Source organism: Mauremys reevesii, linkage group 10 (assembly GCF_016161935.1).
Source record: "Mauremys reevesii isolate NIE-2019 linkage group 10, ASM1616193v1, whole genome shotgun sequence".
Taxonomy (NCBI): Eukaryota; Metazoa; Chordata; order Testudines; family Geoemydidae; genus Mauremys; species Mauremys reevesii.
The window spans coordinates 32975722-32993483 of NC_052632.1; the positions used below are offsets into that span (position 1 = coordinate 32975722).

General features: G+C 43.0%; 2 protein-coding genes across 6 annotated transcripts in view; one reads left to right on the top strand and one right to left on the bottom strand.

The window, feature by feature from the left end:
* The window catches only part of CA12 (carbonic anhydrase 12), a 32552-nt gene extending 16298 nt beyond the window's left edge, over positions 1–16254 (bottom strand). The window contains exons 1-4 of the mRNA XM_039490235.1: positions 16085–16254; positions 9645–9665; positions 2877–3056; positions 1063–1205 (exon numbers count right to left, since the gene is read on the bottom strand). Of these exons, the coding sequence (XP_039346169.1) occupies positions 1063–1205; positions 2877–3056; positions 9645–9665; positions 16085–16175 (435 nt within the window). The 5' untranslated portion in view covers positions 16176–16254. The remainder of the gene's footprint in view (positions 1–1062; positions 1206–2876; positions 3057–9644; positions 9666–16084) is intronic.
* Positions 1–17762, top strand: part of LOC120372823 (kunitz-type serine protease inhibitor bitisilin-3-like) — a 63826-nt gene that overhangs the window by 10817 nt on the left and 35247 nt on the right. For 2 of the 5 annotated variants that reach the window (XM_039490229.1, XM_039490231.1), the window contains exons 2-3: positions 1037–1183; positions 1977–2044. The exons of 1 other annotated variant lie outside the window; for it this stretch is intronic. In XM_039490229.1, the coding sequence (XP_039346163.1) occupies positions 1984–2044 (61 nt within the window). In that variant the 5' untranslated portion in view covers positions 1037–1183; positions 1977–1983. The remainder of the gene's footprint in view (positions 1–1036; positions 1184–1976; positions 2045–17762) is intronic. 2 more of the 5 variants (XM_039490232.1, XM_039490230.1) reach the window with 1 other exon arrangement.

The following is a 17762-nucleotide window of genomic DNA, read 5'->3' on the forward strand; positions in this document are numbered from 1 at the left end:
GAGCCTGGAAGTAGGCCATTTTCCTGTAATTGCTCCACAAATATTTTTGGAGTATGGCCTATCTAGATCCATTGCGTTGCTTCCCTGCTGTTTTTCCAACAGCCCCCTATTAAGCTAGACTAATACATTCATACAGGAAATTCTATTAAACCAATCTAACTATATAGAACCTTATGTTGCCAACCAGCACCCAGACATTATTCATGTAATGATTACATAGCACCTCCACATCTGCTACACTGAACCCAAGCAGAACTGCGCAGAGACTATTTGAGCTTGTCATGCAACAAAGAGCATAATTACACATTGTTACTTAAACAGTGGTCTGCATCATCTCTAGTCTCCAGTTAGATAGATAGGTGTTAAGCAGCAGAATTTAGAGTATATGCATGTATACTAAGTAGACAGTATTTTAAGTTTACATGTATGCGAACCTCTAAGCAAAACACTTGGATCAATTTTGAAAGGCCAAACATTTTGATTCAATGCTTTCTCAGTGATTTAGCAGTCGGTGCTGCCTGCTTTTCAATATCTATTCCTAAATCAGTATGACAGAATCAGGAAAGGTAGAAGCGGAAAAGACCTACCAAATCATTCTTAGTCTGATGGATACATCTATATAAAAGCTATCACAAAGCATGTCAAAACAGCGAGATTAAGCCTCACAACACACCTTTGTTGCAGCTAATCACTATCCCCAGTGTGGAGCTATTGAGGTGCCAAGAGAATACATAACTTGCTTGAAGTTACAGAGCAAGCCAGTGTCAGTACTGAGAGTAGAACTCAAAGCTTTCGATTCCCAGGGTCATGCTATAACAACAAAGCCATACCACTTACGGAGTCCAGCCTCAATCCAGATCATCTTGTAGCATCTTGATATAAGATATATTAAATATTAAGAGCATAAATGCTTAAATTAGTGCCTGTGTGCTTTCTGTGGCAGAATGTTCCTATACACAAATGGTGAATACATCAACCACTGCCTATACAAATTTTAGCTTTGAAATAGTGGGAACTGTCTAATTTTCCCTTCCAGGTTTCTCTGACTTGAGACCATCTTACCTCTGCTGCAAAATGCCTCCCACTGACTGTGTGCTCTGAGCCTTCTGGCTTGTTCCTGTTTCCCCAGTGAAGGTGAAGCTGAGTTGCAGTGTATTGGAAAGGGAGGTTTCTGATGTGCATGGTAGGAAACAGACTCATTCTTACTGCAAGTAGACCAAAAAATATGGGAGAAGATTATATTGCTGTGTTGATGCACTTGGTGCACAGAACTAGTGTGTCTGACTTTATTGGATACAGAGAATTAGAATAGCAGAATAAACCATTCAGGCTCTTAACCCAGAATTCAGCACATGCCATATGTTATAGTATCTGGAAGATTATCATTTATAGCAGTCTTTGGAACTTTCTAAGCAATTTAAGGGAGTGAAGAACAGGGATCGGAAACCTTTGGCACACAGCCTGGCGGGCCGGGCCAGTTTGTTTACCTGCTGCGTCCGCAGGTTCAGCCGATCGTGGCTCCCACTGACCACAGTTCACCACTCCAGGCCAATGGGGGCGGCGGGAAGCAGTGGCCAGCACATCCCTCAGCCTGCCAAAGGTTGCTGATCCCTGGTCTAGAACAGTTCCCCCCTATATTCTTGTAGAATTTAATACATGGAATGGGAATTGAATGGGAGAGTTGTGTAAGCAGTTGTTTTCAGAAAACTATCCCCAATGACTCCAAGATCTCTTTCTTAAGTGATAATCGCAAATTTAGACCCCATCATTTTGTATGTATAGTTGGGATTATGTTTTGCAATGTGTATTACTTTGCATTTAACAACAATGAATTTCATCTGCCATTTTGTTGCCCAGTCATTCAATTTTGTGAGATCCCTTTGTAATTGTTCACAGTCTGCTTTGTATTTAACTATCCTGAGTAATCTTGTATTGTCTGCAAACTTTGCCATCTCACTGTTTACCCCTTTTTCCAGGTCATTTATGAATATGTTGAACAGAACTGGTCCCAGTACAGTTCCTTGGGGGACCTGGCTATTTACAGGTATGGTACAGAGCATGTTTATCCCACAGAAACAGTGAGAATAGAGAGGTTTGCCTGTCAAGCTCTTTTTAACAAAGCATGCTGGGAAGGGGTGAAGTCTGAGGTATTTTATAATGCAGGTTTTTTTGACGCTTTGGCAGTACTGGGGAAGGATGTGCTGCAGGAGAGCCTTGCTGCTGTTCTCGTTTGTAAGTCTTTAAGTTGTTTCTAGAAAAAATTGTGGGGAACTGGCTTATAAGTATTCTACTTTGTGGCATTGAAATATTCTGGAGTTTTAAGAGATTGCTTCATCTCTGTTCTCATCCCTGTTGTTGTTGGTAGGGTATCTTGCCTTAACGCTACAGTAGAGGGCGCCAGGCATGTGTGTAAGCTGATCCTAATGGTTATACTTAAGGAAGTTCTCTATCTTCATTCAAGTGGTAGAGGCATTTGCTGAAACTCCCAGGTTTGCTTGATTTTTGTCTTAAATTCAGTGAACCACTTTTTATCTTTCCAGTTGATTACAATATCTATTAAAGGTGACTTCATCCAGATTTACTGACTTTTCACTTCTTTCTAAACAAAGCTGCAAATTCTGTTCCTATATCTGAGTATTTTAACCAAATTAATAAGAGAATTTTTTCACAAGCGTAAGTTAATCTAAAGGGCAACAGCTATATTTATGGTACACTGATGTGTGTTTTATAATTACAAGTTTATTTAGATAGTTATCTAAGATGTTTGTATTCTATTGCAAGGGCTTGGTCGATCACTGCCAATAATATAAGAAATGAAATATAAGTCCAGTAACTCTTTCTTTCAAATTCTCTTACTGCACATCTGGTTTCCTTACCTGAATGACCATTATTGGTCAACATAAAGTGGTCAGTGGAGGACACATTGTAGCCTACAAGCTCTAAAGGTAAGAGAGTGGTATCATATTGGAGAATATCATTATGAAAATCTATTGGAGACTGGAATACTCCTCCACAAAATGGATACTTCTTGTGCCAAGTTTTCTCCCCATCAGGACCTGGGAATGTTAACAGAAGAGACAGGTTTATCAATCTTTGTTGTCGTCTTCATTGGTACTTTTCCTACATGCTAGTAACAACTGGTTTGGATAATATAAGAATTCCCCTGTTTCCCTGAATATTCACCCAAAACCCAGAACAGAATCTAACTGTCCTTTTCTCTATTTAAAATGGTGAGATAAACTGTTTCTCAATTTCACACATTCAGTCTATTACTGGAAGGAGTGGGCCAAATTTCTGCAATCAAAGCTGTTCATGTAACTTCCTTGACAGAGTAGTCTGGGTTTGACCCATCATTACTAAGAAATTGTGGTGCAAAAATGCTTATATATTAAGACTCAAATTAATTTAATACTAATGGTAACTATACATGAATCTATGATTTTATTAGTCACTACATACATGAACTCGCATCTAGTTATCTCCACCCTCAAACAGGAAAAGCCTTCAGAGAACTTGACGTATATATGTAAATAATTCACTTCCATAGATATAAACTATCTATAAAAACAGCCCCTTTTCTGAGGGATAGGATGTATCATAGGCAATGTGAGAACTAAAGGTGCCATGCCACCAGCTGGCATCTGCAGAAAGAAATCTGGGCTCCCAGGAACTGCACCTCCCATAGCAGAGGGTGCAGTGTACTCATCCAGTGGCTACTATGGGGAAGGTCAGCCATGGCCCCTCCCTGGCTCATTTCAGACACCTAGGCACCAATGGGCAGAAGGAGAGAGCCAAGAACTACACTTCTGGTGTGGAATCTGGCCAGCTGCTGCTTGGATGTGTGGTGGCAGAGGGGCACCTCTTATACTCTTGGGGATCCATGCAGGTGCTGTCCAGAAGAGGCCCTATGCTTGGGTTGAATAGCCTCAAACTACTTGATTTGTCTCAGACATAATCTGTCATAATAATTTTGATGATCTCTTTCAAACATGCTCTACTGTTTGATTAAAAATGTTTCATTTTTACAACACCTCTTCTCTAAATGCTATAAAAGTAGTCTCCTTGTTGAGCCATTGCATTAGAACTCATATTTTGTACTCCATGCCAATGTTATATTCTAGACTGAATATCTATTTTTAGGCAACTAAAATGGCAACAAGAGATAGACACATGGAGTGTGAGAGTCAACTTGATTTGGTGGGTATGTCCTTCCTGAGAGTCATCAAAATGGGGTTGCTTTTGAAGCTCCAAGGGTATCTGAAGCTACACTCTTTTCCTTGGCTCACTAGGAAGAGATATGTGAAGTAATCACAGAACAAAAAGACTGGGAAAATCTTGTAGCTAAAAGGGAAAGCACAGCAGAGACACTCACACAGACTCTTGATCAAGGCAGGTGTTCAGGCAGTGGGTCCAAGGACCTGGAATATTTTACTAGAGTTCTCCAAAATGTCTGAAGCTCTTACGGAAAGCTGATATGATGATATGCACGGATTTTAGTTGTCTTGTCTTATCATTCTGTGTTGTAGCCAGGAAATTGCACTGACACTTTAAAAAGAAGTGCTAAAAATGTTGACTTGGTAGTTAATGGTGCTGCTTCGGTGAATAAAATCACTTACATACACGTTGGCAAGTTTGGGCCCCAACTAGGGTGACCAGATGTCCTGATTTTATAGGGACAAACCCAATTTTTGGGTCTTTTTCTTATATAGGCTCCTATTACCCCGCACCCCCATCCCGATTTTTCATATTTGCTATCTGGTCACCCTAGCCCCAACAGAGTATATTTTTTACAAGACATGTTATGTTTTCATTTTCTCCACTTTAGTGTTCACCCACTGAATCTTGTTGTACCTTTATCTGCTAAATTGAAGAGCCCTCTACATGGCCGGTGCAACCTATTAGGTGACCTAGGCGGTCGCCTAGGCTGCTAGGATTTGGGGGGTGCCATTTTCTTCAGCAGCGACCGCGGTGGCCGGATCTTCGGCCACCCCGGTCACCGCCGGCATTTAGGCGGAGGGAGCTGGGGCAGGGGAGCGCAGGGAGGGTCTCCTGCAGCAAGTAACGGGGGGGGGGCGGCATGCAGGGGAACTCCCCGGCCCAGCTCACCCCTGCCCCGCCTCCTCCCTGAGCACACCGTGGCTGCTTCACTTCTCCCGCCTCCCAGACTTGTGGCACCAATCAGCTTAGGCGCCGCAAGCCTGGGAGGCAGGAGAAGTGAAGCGGCGATAGTGTGCTTGGGGTGGAGGTGGAGCAGGGGTGAGCTGGGGCGCGGGGGGGTGCCTCAGGGCGGAGGGGGGGAGCTGCCACAGGGGGGTGAAGGGGGCGCCTCACGGTGGGGGCGGGCGCAAGGTGGAAGTTTCGCCTAGGGCGCGAAACATCCTTGCACCGGCCCTGGCCCTCTATTACCAAATTTCTGTTCCCCATATTGGTACTTACAGACTGTGAATAAGTCACCTCTCTTTGTTAAGCTAACAGAGTGAGCTGCTTGACTGTCACTATAAAACGTGATTTCCAATCCTTTAATCATTCTTGTGTCTCTTCTCTGATCCCTCACCAACTTACCAATATCCTTCTTGAACTGTGGGTGCCAGAATCTAACCTAGATCAGAACATTGATGTCAAAACTAGTTCAAATATTTTAAAAAGGAAAACTAATGAATATGAAAATTATTGATAGATGCTGATGTTGTTAAGGTTCAATGATCTGGGAGCTTGTCTTCCACAAATATAATCTAAATTGGATCTCACTTAGTGCTGGAGTAGCTTCTTTCTTAGCTTCCATTTGACTGCAAATCACTTTGATTCTTTATCTCCCAGATTTTCATGGCATATCTTAAACAGCATGTAAATTCTCTTTAGTGGGTTTGAGATCTAATAAATGGTGCACTGAAACTGTTGAAAGGTGAATGCTATCCGTTTTGCATGTGTTTTAGCAAAACACTGACCCATTCATCAGAACATAGAACAGAAATCTGAACTATGTACTATTTGTTTTGGCACTGGGTTATGGGAATACACACACTTTGAGGATATAACCCAGCTCATCAGGAAATAAGAATAATTGGCTTCTTGAGGTTGAGACTTGATGTGCAAGTCTTTATTAAGCTTTAGTGCAAGAAGTGAAATCTGTATTTCAACTTTTGTTAGATTTGACAGTGGCAAATATACTACAAAATCTGTTTAGTTTGTCTCTCTCCCGCAAACGTAGGACATCAACTAAAGCACCTACACCAATTCTATCCTCAAGTGCCGTCCCTTTCACTGCAATACAAGTTCTTTTAGCCTAACAGAGTAGAATTCAGCCCTTTCTATCTTATTCATGCATTTCAGATGGCATGGGCCTGATCCTGTAGTCACTATTCAAACAAAACTTCCAGGGTTCTCCCTGGCCTCTACACTACAAAACTTCATACCTGTTTTCCAGCACCACTGCAGCCGTAGTTTAATGACTGACAGGGTGTACCAGGCATTTGTTGGCTTCTGCTAAAGGCCCTACCACCTTGGTGCACCCTGCCTGAAGGAGGTGTCCTTTTGAGGAAAAAGAGCACCAAGTTTAGTCCTTCATGAGCTGCCTAGAGAAGCCACCAAGGATCAGTTGCAGGTGGAACCAATGAAAATCAGTCCTCCAGCAGCTAGATGGGCTAGGACCAGGTGGCAGACAGTTAGGGCCCAGCAGGCAGGATAAAAAGGGATGTCTGCTTCCTTGAATCGGGCTAGATTTCTGTGTGGAGCTGGGACAGGGGAGGAAGGGTTGCCCCAGTCTTAACCCAAGACGCCTGGCCCAAACTCTGACTGCACCTTGCAAAGGTATTGGGTTTCCAGGAAGACATTAATATCTTGTACCAAAAAAATTATGGCAGTCACGTGATTGCTAAATGGCTCATCTTTAAAGATTAGTAAAACAGAAATCTGACTTCAGCCACTGGAAACCACATCATGAAGTGAAATACACATTTTCAGACCTACTTTTTTGGAGGGATTGGGTGACTGGGGATTAGTAACTGCTCAGCAGTTGAGATTGGAGGTCATTCTTGTAAAATATGCCAATTACTGAGATTTTTAGGCACATCAATGACATCAGGGTGGATGTGCACATTTCTGGTAAGCAAAGAGAATGACAGCCAATGGGGATTAAACTACAGAGATTCTTGTCCATTTCCCCACATCAGCTTCAGGTAACTCATCAACTTGTTTCCTTGTCCATAACCAGTTTTTCCAGGCATTGCAGGAACCCTGCATATTGTCATGTAGCCTTCCTTGTTTTATTGCACCAGAACTCACTTGAAAGAGCTGGACTCTTGTCTCACTTTGTTGGCAGTTATGAAATTATGGTTTTCTTAGCAGATAAGCAATGGCGCTCTAAGGCACTTTTTAAATAACTTGGCTGTAACAGATTGTGAAACAGAGTTTGCCTTTGGTGGGCCAGATTGAACCCTGGCATATATGGCGGAAGTCACTGGAAGCTGTGCCTGCATATACTAGGGTTCAGTCCGGCTCGCTGTTGCCTAAGGGACATCAGGGATGGACTCAGAGAATGAGTGACAGGTTTACATAGTATTTAAATGCCAGACATTGCAGAACAGCTCTGCTGTTTTAGTGCTCTTCCTTCTAGTGCAATGGATATGAAGAATAGGTAGCAACAGAGTGAGAATGGATTGTTATGGAAATAGGAGTCCTATGTTCAGAACAAGGGGCAAATTCAGAGGTAAATCTAGGGAGCCTGTATTGGAACTTACCCTTTCTTCCAGATCCTCTCAACATGTATGTTGCATAAACTTAAACTGATTTAGCTCTTGTCTACAGCAAAAAAAAAAAAATCTTATGTTTGAAAATGGAGAGCCCTCAAATTAGATGACATACTGTCCAGGGCTTTGCAGTCATGGTGGACCAGCACAAGCTGTGCTCGGCATTGTCTCCTAACACCGCCAATTGTGTTCAAATGTAAGAGTCTATACAGGGCTGCCCAGAGGATTCAGGGGGTCTGAGGCAAAGCAATTTCGGGGGCCCCTTCCATAAAAAAAAGTTGCAATACTATAGAATACTATATTCTCGTGGGGGCCCCTGCAGGGAGCACTGTCTACACTGCCATTTTACAGTGCTGAAACTCTCATCACTCAGCCCCCTGAGCGAAGAAAGTTTCAGTGCTGTAAGTGGCAGTGTAGACAAAGCCAAAGACACATGGTTTCTCAGCATGTCTGTTCCCTTAGCTAGACTGTGCCAGACCTCTGTGCAGGGCCAAAAGAGGATGGAAGGTACCAGGAGTCTCTCTCTGTCCTTCTGCTCCCCTGCACATGGTTGAGAACACTAGCTTCCCCTAACATCACCTTCAGGGACCAGTCACCACAATCATTATGGCCACTTTACAGATGGGGAACTCTCTGAGGTGCAGTAACTTGCCAAAGATCACAGAGCAGACCATAGGCAGAGCTGGGAGTGGAACACAGGTCCAAGTCCCAGTTCAGTGTGTGATCCATTCAGCCGCACTGGTTCCTACACAAATAGGCATGTTCTGCTCTCACACCGTATATGATTCTTAATGATGTCCACAAGATTGCTGTACAGAACACAGCTGAGCTATACTTTTATATGAGAACAGTGCAGTTAGTAGAACAGTTTTGCCTTTACAGATACTGTATAAAATCCAGCAGGTTCCATTTTTATCCAAGACAAGTACCTAGTTCTGTCAGGTTCACAGTTTGTTCTGGAAAGTGACGCTTTGTCAAATGCAATGGTATCCGGTGATACAGCCCTGGGCACTAGTGGCACTAGTGGTGTAGCAACGGCAGCATTCAGTCCCATCCAGTGTTCATTTAACAAACAGTGATTTTGGTCACTAATAGCAGCCCTAGCTTTAGCATTGCTCATGGATCTCATGTTTTTTCCCCTTGCCCCTATAACTGCATGCTCATCTCCATCACCATGAGAGTGGGTATAATGCCACTGTTTTCCTTTCTCTTGCTGCTGACTTCATTTTAGTGTCTGACCTAGTGAAAGGCGATAGGGTGATGGAGATGGAGGGAGATGACTTCCAGAACCCAGAAGACATGCTTTACTGTTTTGTTGTGGGTCACATAGATACAGTGTTGTTTTCCATACAACCCAGTAAGCAGTGTTCTAACCAGGTTTTACTGCAGTTGCATTCAAGTGAAATTTCATCATGAATTAAAGTTTCTATTCTAATCTATGCTTATCCCAGTCTTTAAAATTGGTTTTACAATGCCTTCTTTACCCTAAAATAAAAAGTCATTAGATTAATAACATTTTAAAAACATCTTTAGCTTGGAAATTCTCCTCCAGTACGTGTTAGGGATTGGACTGGAGAATAAGAGGTATTGTCCACAGCCCTACAGGGAGACTTGTAAACGGTATGGAGACAGCACCTTCAGGGAACATGTGCAGTTCTTGTCATTTTGCAGGTTAACACAGATTCCTCTAGCTGGCACTTGTGAATATTGCTAAATAATCCTTCCCGATGCCGAACCCTGACATCTGAGTAGGAGGTTGCTAGATAATGGGCCCAGTTCAACCCTGGTATAACTACACTGATTCCAGTGTGGTGTTGCCAGGTTGAATTTGGCCTGTTTTCCTTAAAAGTACAAAATACAGAATTAAATTTCAGCGTATGAATTAAAATAACTACTTACCAATGTAAGACCACTTAGATCCTGTTTAAAAAAACAAAAACAAATACAACTGTGAATATATGAAATTGAGCTTATTCTATATAGTGTCAGCCGGTGAATTTTACAGTACTTAACTGTCTTCTGATTTCAACTGTCCAGTAGAAGCAGGCCAGTTTTCACAGATTATTGAAGAGTGAACCCATGTACTGTCAGTCACAATGATCCCTATGCTCCTGCCCACAGAGCTAGAGAATCTGGTAGTTATTTGAGTCCTTGGCAAAGGCAATGTTTTTTAGTGGATAGACCTTTTGATGGGCACTCATGAAATCTGGGTTCTATTCCCAGCTCTGCCACTGGCCTGATGGGGGACCTTGGGCAAGTCACTGTCCCCTTTCTGTGCCTCAGTTTCCCTAACTTTAAAGTGGGGCTAATGATGCTGCCCTCCATTGTAAAGCACTTTGAGAGCTACAGATGAAAAGTGCTAAATAGGGGCTTGGCTGGATTGATTGATTTTTATTAATTACCTCTCTAAAGCCAAATTTTTTGGAATGGCAAGAGACAACAGACAGAAATCAGCTCTTCACTCTGGCTAGTATAATGTGAAGCATAAATGGGCAGGCATGTGGTTGTCATTTAAGGTCACATGCATAGTTCAGATGGTTGAAGCACACCTGCAGCAAGCAAAATGTTGATTGTCAGCTGCCAAAGTGAGAGATAAAAGGAAGTCCTTTCTGCAGAATCATTCTGGGTATTCACCATGTGATGCTTGTAGGAAATGGCTGTGGTTTGTTAGGAGATAGTGTAATGCCTCTTCCTGTGAGGTGTGAGACCATGACTTGGTGGCTATTGTTTGCTTATTTGTTAAAATAGTCAGTGGGACAAATTAATTTTTTGCATTAGGGATTGAATTTGGGCCAATATCTTTGCAAGTCACTGGAAGGTCAAGAAGTATTGTCTCTGTAAGAAGCACAGCAATATTTTAAATAGTTTTTTACTTTTGTTAGCCTGTCAATCTAAGTATCAGAATACACAAACAAAGACAAGTAAAACTAGAGAGCATAAATAACTAGCCAGGATTGATTAAAATCTTGAATGTGGTCCATGGTTTGTCAATTTCCACAGCTACAGATTATACCAAATATAGCTTTGATATTACTTGCAGCACTGTACTGTTGGTATTAAGATCTGATAGGCACACCCAAAGCAAACTATCACATTTCTTGTAAATAAAATTGCTCTTGCTTCTTCTCAAAGAGGAGGTGACTGGTTAGAGTAAAATTCCATTTAGTCATTCTAGTGTGGGGTGGAAGTGTTTCACACTAAGGAACTGTTCAAATGCTTCTTTTTTTTTTTTTTTGGTATGGGGATCTATTCATATTTTTAAAACTTCAAGCTTTTCTATGGAGTTAGAGGTACTTGTCCTCATGAAGGACTGACGTACCTGAAGTAGAATTGGTTCCAAGCTGATGAAAATCTGACCTAGCCCAAACTTTGGGGTATTTAAATCTGGGTTTTATTTGGAAAAGGAACCTAAGTTATGAGAGTCTGACAACTAGTGTGCATGTGCATAATAAGTGATTCGTGTCTGACTTTCCAGTGTCCTGAAGTGCAGTTACCTGCATAGCCCTGCACATGTACACAGCTTAAATGATTAAGATGAACTGGTAAGGCTCTGCAAAGTAGAGGTACTTAGCTCTTGTGTTCTGATTAGGGATGGAATTTTCAAAGCAAGGTAAAGTTAGCCCTCAAATTCTGTTTCAGTGGTAGTTATGGGGCCCTGGTTCCCTTGTGCTGAAATTTTCAAAGGAGATGCAAACTTCCACACTGCAAGTAGCTGCTGAGGTAGCAGAATTAATGCACTTTTTCCGACTTATTTCAGGCACCTTGTTCTCTCCTCCCCTATCTGTTAAAAATAACACATACCCTATGAGGGGCCACATACTAGCCAGATACAAGTCTGATATGACTAGTAAAACTCCTAAACAGGCGTTAGAAATCCCACAGGGTCTGATTGGCTTAACTCCTGCAGCTACTTTACACTAGCACGCCCACTGGCAGAGCTAGCCTGGGGTTGGGGGATTTTTCCCTAATTAAACTGTCAGTGTAGTCACAGCTGCAGTGTTTAATACACAGAAATACCAGGTGTTAACTGTCCAATTTCCCTCTATGGCTGCATCTACAGTGGGAAAATCGACCTCTATGGAGCTGGCTGAAAAATCTTCTGTGGGACCGTTTTTCCTTATAAAATGCTGTTCTGTCAAAATCTAAATGTCAAAATTTAAATGCTGTATGAAATTTTGCTTTGGAACAAAAAGGGAAGTAGGGTGAGTTCCAATAATGTCATGAAATTCCATTCTGGAATGAAAAGTTTTGATTTTTAAAAAACTTTTCTTTGATTTTTTTTTCTGTTTTAGACTTATAGACACATAGATTTTAAGGTCAGAAAGGGACCATTATGATCATCTAGTCTGACCTCCTGCACAATGCACGCCACAGAATCTCACCCATCCACTTCAATAACAAACCCCTAACCTATGTCTGAGTTATTGAAGTCCTCAAATTGTGGTTTGAAGACCTCAAGCTGCAGAGAATCCTCCCTCAAGTGACCCGTGCCCCATGCTGCAGAGGAAGGCGAAAAACCTTCAGGACCTCTGCCAATCTGCCCTGGAGGAAAATTCCTTCCCGACCCCAAATATGGCGATCAGTTAAACCCTGAGCATGTGGGCAAGACTCACCAGCCAGCACCCAGGAAAGAATTCTCTGTAGTAACCTATCCCATCTAACATCCCATCACAAACCACAAATCACAAATTTCATCCTATTACTATTACTCCAGTTTACAAGGTCATCCAGATCTTCCTGTAGGATATCCTGGTCCTTCTCTGTGTTAGCAATACCTCCTAGCTTTGTGTCATCCGCAAACTTTATTAGCATATTCCCATTTTTTGTGCCAAGGTTAGTAATAAAAAGATTAAATAAGATTGGTCCCAAAACTGATCCCTGAGGAACTCCACTAGTAACCTCCTTCCAGCCTGACAGTTCACCTTTCAGTACGACCCATTGTAGTCTCCCCTTTAACCAGTTCCTTATCCACCTTTCAATTTTCATATTGATCCCCATCTTTTCCAATTTAACTAATAATTCCCCATGTGGAACCATATCAAATGCCTTACTGAAATCGAGGTAAATTAGATCCACTGCGTTTCCTTTGTCTAAAAAATCTGTCTCCTTCTCAAAGAAGGAGATCAGGTTGGTTTGGCATGATCTACCTTTTGTAAAACCATGTTGTATTTTGTCCCAATTACCATTGACCTCAATGTCCTTAACTACTTTCTCCTTCAAAATTTTTTCCAAGACCTTACATACTACAGATGTCAAACTAACAGGCCTATAGTTACTTGGATCACTTTTTTTCCCTTTCTTAAAAATAGGAACTATGTTAGCAATTCTCCAGTTGTACAGTACAACCCCTGAGTTTACTGATTCATTAAAAATTCTTGCTAATGGGCTTGCAATTTCATGTGCCAGTTCCTTTAATATTCTTGGATGAAGATTATCTGGGCCCTCCGATTTTGTCCCATTAAGCTGTTCGAGTTTGGCTTCTACCTCAGATGTGGTAATATCTACCTCCATAGCCTCATTCCCATTTGTCATCCTACCGTTATCCCTAAGTTCCTCATTAAAGACTGAGGCAAAGTATTTGTTTAGATATTGGGCCATGCCTAGATTATCCTTAACCTCCATTCCATCCTCAGTGTTTAGCGGTCCCACTTCTTCTTTCTTTGTTTTCTTCTTATTTATATGGCTATAGAAGCTTTTACTATTGGTTTTAATTCCCTTTGCAAGGTCCAACTCTACATGGCTTTTAGCCTTTCTCACTTTATCCCTACATTATCTGACCTCAATAAGGTAGCTTTCCTTGCTAATCCTTCCCATCTTCCACTCCTTGTAGGCTTTCTGCTTTTTCTTAATCACCTCTCTGAGATGCTTGCTCATCCAGCTTGGTTTACAACTCCTCCCTATGATTTTTTTCCCCTTTCTTGGGATGCAGGCTTCTGATAGTTTCTGCAATTTTGACTTGAAGTAATTCCAGGCCTCCTCCGCCTTTAGATCCACAAGTTCTTCAGTCCAATCCACTTCCCTAACTAATTTCCTTAATTCTTTAGTTAGCCCTTTTGAAATAAAAAACCCTAGTCCCAGATCTGTTTTTGTTTATCCTTCCATCTAGTTTGAACTGAATTAGCTCATGATCACTCGAACCAAGGTTGTCCCCAACAACCATTTCTTCTATGAGGTCCTGACTACTCACCAAAACCAAATCTAAAATGGCATCCCCTCTTGTTTGTTCTTCAACTACTTGGTGAAGAAATCCATCAGCTATCACATCCAGAAAAACCTGAGCCCTATTATTATTACTAGCACTTGTCTTCCAGTCTATATCTGGGAAGTTAAAGTCTCCCATGATCACACAATCCCCATTAGTGTTTACTTCATTAAAAAGGTCTCTATCCATATCTGATCCTGGTGGTCTGTAGCACAATAGAATCTCAGAGTTGGAAGGGACCTCAGGAGATCATCTAGTCCAACCCCCTGCTCAAAGCAGGGCAAATTCCTAGACTTTTTTTTTTTTAACCCCAGTTCCCTAAATGGCTCCCTCAAGGATTAAACTCACAACCCTGGGTTTAGCAGGCCAATGCTCAAACCACTGAGCTATCCCTCCCTTAAAAAGTCAAAAATGAAACATTTTGATTGACTGAAATTGAAATTTTTTTCTGAATTTTTTGTGTGGAGAGCTTTGAAATGTTCAGATTTCATTCCAAATCAGCATGAAAACAAAATTTCAAAATCTCAAAATCCTTGCAAAATGGAATGTCCATTCTCCGCCCACTCTAACGACCTGTGATTCACTACTGTTGTAGCTTCCCTGGTGGTAGCAACAGTAGAAACAGTGCCATCTAACTCTGATCAGAATAGGCATGGATGACAAGATGGCAAAATCTCCTAGGCTCTGTCTATAGTGCAGTTTTCAGTGTTGCTACCATCTGTAGAGCTGCAATGGATCTGGATCATAAATTTGCGCATGTAGACAAGGCCACTGTCATCCCTATTTTTCTCAGTAAAATAAATGCCATTGTATCTAGAAAATGCCATCCAGGATTGGGATAGAGCTTAGCATAGCAGCAACTGGCAAAGGTTGAGGAGAGTGTCACCAGAATGCGGGATTCACGTTGATGTGAGGGGGGGAAACAGCAGCAGGTAATCTTTGGCTTTTCCTCTGGGAGAGACAGTTTCTTGTGCGGAATCTCCCTCATTTGTGTGGGGAAGTCTGAGCGATGAGTGACTCAGTTATGTTTCTGGGCATGGGGGAGGAGGAATATAGTGACACTGTCCCATCACATATATATGGGAAGTGATAATCTTTCAAAATGCACCTCTGAGTTGGAAAAGTGAGGAGTGATAGCTATGCCTTACTTATGTGTGTGGGGGGAGTGATGATCTCCCCATCTGTTACCCCTATGGCTTGGCAAAGTCGGAAGGATGGGCACATATCTCGATTCCCACTTCTGTTATAGCGGAACATATAATTTTTCAGAGTTCATAAGAGCGCTCCTCTCCCAGACATGCCACAACTTCCAAGCCTCCCACTACTTTGTTCTTAAATACTTTATTCTGTGAACCACCAATAGGACTCTGAACTGCACAGTTTGAAAACCACTGGCCCAAAGGTGGGAGATTCTGCTGGAGAAGATGAAACTCCTCAGGAAAAAATGCCTGAAATAACATGTTGACCCAAAAAGTTTTGATTCCAGCCCTAGTGTAACCCTTGCTAGCAAACAGCCGTAATCCAGTAGTTTGTACTGGCGTGGCACTGTATGAGGCTGAGTGCTCAAAGTCACTCTAAATCTCAAAGACTCAAGACTCCATGAACACACAGGTCTGAGCAGTCCTCTCTCCCCCAGATCCATGCTGCAGTTCTCCCTTATTTCCTATATAACGGCACTGAATTTTTTCTTAATGGATGAGCATTAACTCCAGCCAAAAGCCAAGAGGGGAGGGCTGACCACCATCTTTTTAAAAACAAAAAAAATCAAGTCCAGTATGTAAGAAAGGTGGCATTTCACAGTGACTTGAGCCACCTTTTTCCTCCTTAAAACTAAAGGGATGAGTATACAGTGTTCCCACTAACTCAGGGAGGATCCCTTTTCTGCCTCACTCCCTGAGGAGCAGAGAGATCACAGACTGAGCAGTACTGAGTGTGGAATGAGTCCATAACACAAACTCACACGTTCTTCCCCAGGAACGTACCTGCCCTGAGACATTTCCTAACACTTAGTCCAAGTAATCTGCTAGAACAACATGAATGAACATACGAGGGAGACCAATAATCTCTCCATTTTACTGCCCACATTAGACCTGCCAGATTAGGAATGCCAATAAAATAAAAAGCTGAAAGGCTTTACCATTTAACGGTGCTTGCACTGAGAGCTGTGTCTTTTGGAAGAGAATAAGCATTGCAGCAGCTGTGACTATGCTGAAGCTCTTGGCTGACATCTCAAGGAAAGATTTAGAATCTCCCAACAGTTCACAGGCTTTTCTTCACCCCCTGAAGAAACTCCCTGGCAGATAGCTGGCTAACAGTAACATGCACACAGAGTGCTGCTAATGAGCTATTACCTCTCTCTCTCTTTTGGTCTGGTTTTTACAGAGCTCCTCCCCAGACTCAGCCCAAAACAAATGATGTCATCAGAGACCTGCCTTCCAGGTCACTTCATCTTCATGAAACTGACCATTTCCTTGATAACCCCTACTCGGCTGTGCTGCAGAAGTGTTAGACCTTGGCACTTAGCTGGAGAATTGAGACCTGGAGCTTCAGAAGCTTTCAGAAGAGATGTAAATGCCTAAGAAATGGACATTGCTTCATGGGGTTTTTATCCTTTCCTTTGCCAGTTCTAGCCTGCCCAGTTCCATGATTTGGTTGCGGGGATGTGGGTCCAGCCAGGTATAATAGATCCCAAAGGCTGAACTGAGGGAAAGAACTGTGGGTCAGATTCCTAATAATTCAGGGAGAATTTGGGAAATTCCTGTCACAAACTGTCCAGGCTGTGAGAAGGGGATTTTCCCATTGAAGCCACCGGGAACTGACAGCAGAGATGAGATGGGACAGATTGAGGGTCATCAGGATACAGCCAGAAGGCTTCATCCAGTATATCTATGAATGAGGGGAGTAGTGGGCGGGGGAGGGGGGAAGAAGAGGTAAGAGGGCAAGTCCACTGAGGAAGGGGGAACATTGCCCTGAGGAACACAGGCTGCATGTGAAGAGTGCACACCATTCCCCCACAGGGGTCCCAGGCTACAGTTGGAGAAGGACCTTTCTAGTACTCACCCTATCTCCGCAAGGGGGCCGAGAGCCAGCTCACCCCAAGGAGAGGTCCAGTGGGACCGATGTTCTGTTAATATGTAGCTCTAAGGTGGTGGGTGTTTATAACAAGTATTAACTACTGATTGCAAGTAGTTATTGACTATTAAGTATATATGGGTATTTATTATCCAAACTATTTGTTATTGTTAGCATTTATTGATTAATTGATTATTAGCTTTCAATAGTACTACTTAGCATAACTAATCACTCTGTTAAAGGGACAGTGTCTGTGGGGCTCTGGAGAGACTGGTTCACTTCAAAACTTTCTGGCCCCTAACCAGAGCCCTGAGAAGAGCTGGCCCAGTTTTTGCTCTCTTGTAGATGTTGATCAGGGTCTCTCCGGGTGTGCTGATCTGGTTCCTCCTCTCCCTGTGTACACACATTGCCAGCCAGCTGGCTGGCCTCCCCACTTTCAGCAGTGCATGGGAGCAGGGGCGGCTCTAGCAATTTCGACGCCCCAAGCACGGCGGCACACCGCGGGGGGCGCTCTGGCGGTCGCTGGTCCCGCGGCTCCGGTGGACCTCCTGCAGACGTGCCTGCGGAGGGTCCGCTGGTCCCGCGGCTCCGGTGGAGCATCCGCAGGCATGCCTACGGGAGGTCCACCAGAGCCGCCTGCCACCCTCCCGGCGACAGGCAGAGCGCCCCCCGCGGCATGCTGCCCCAAGCGCGCGCTTGGCGCGCTGGGGTCTGGAGCCGGCCCTGCATGGGAGACAGCCTCG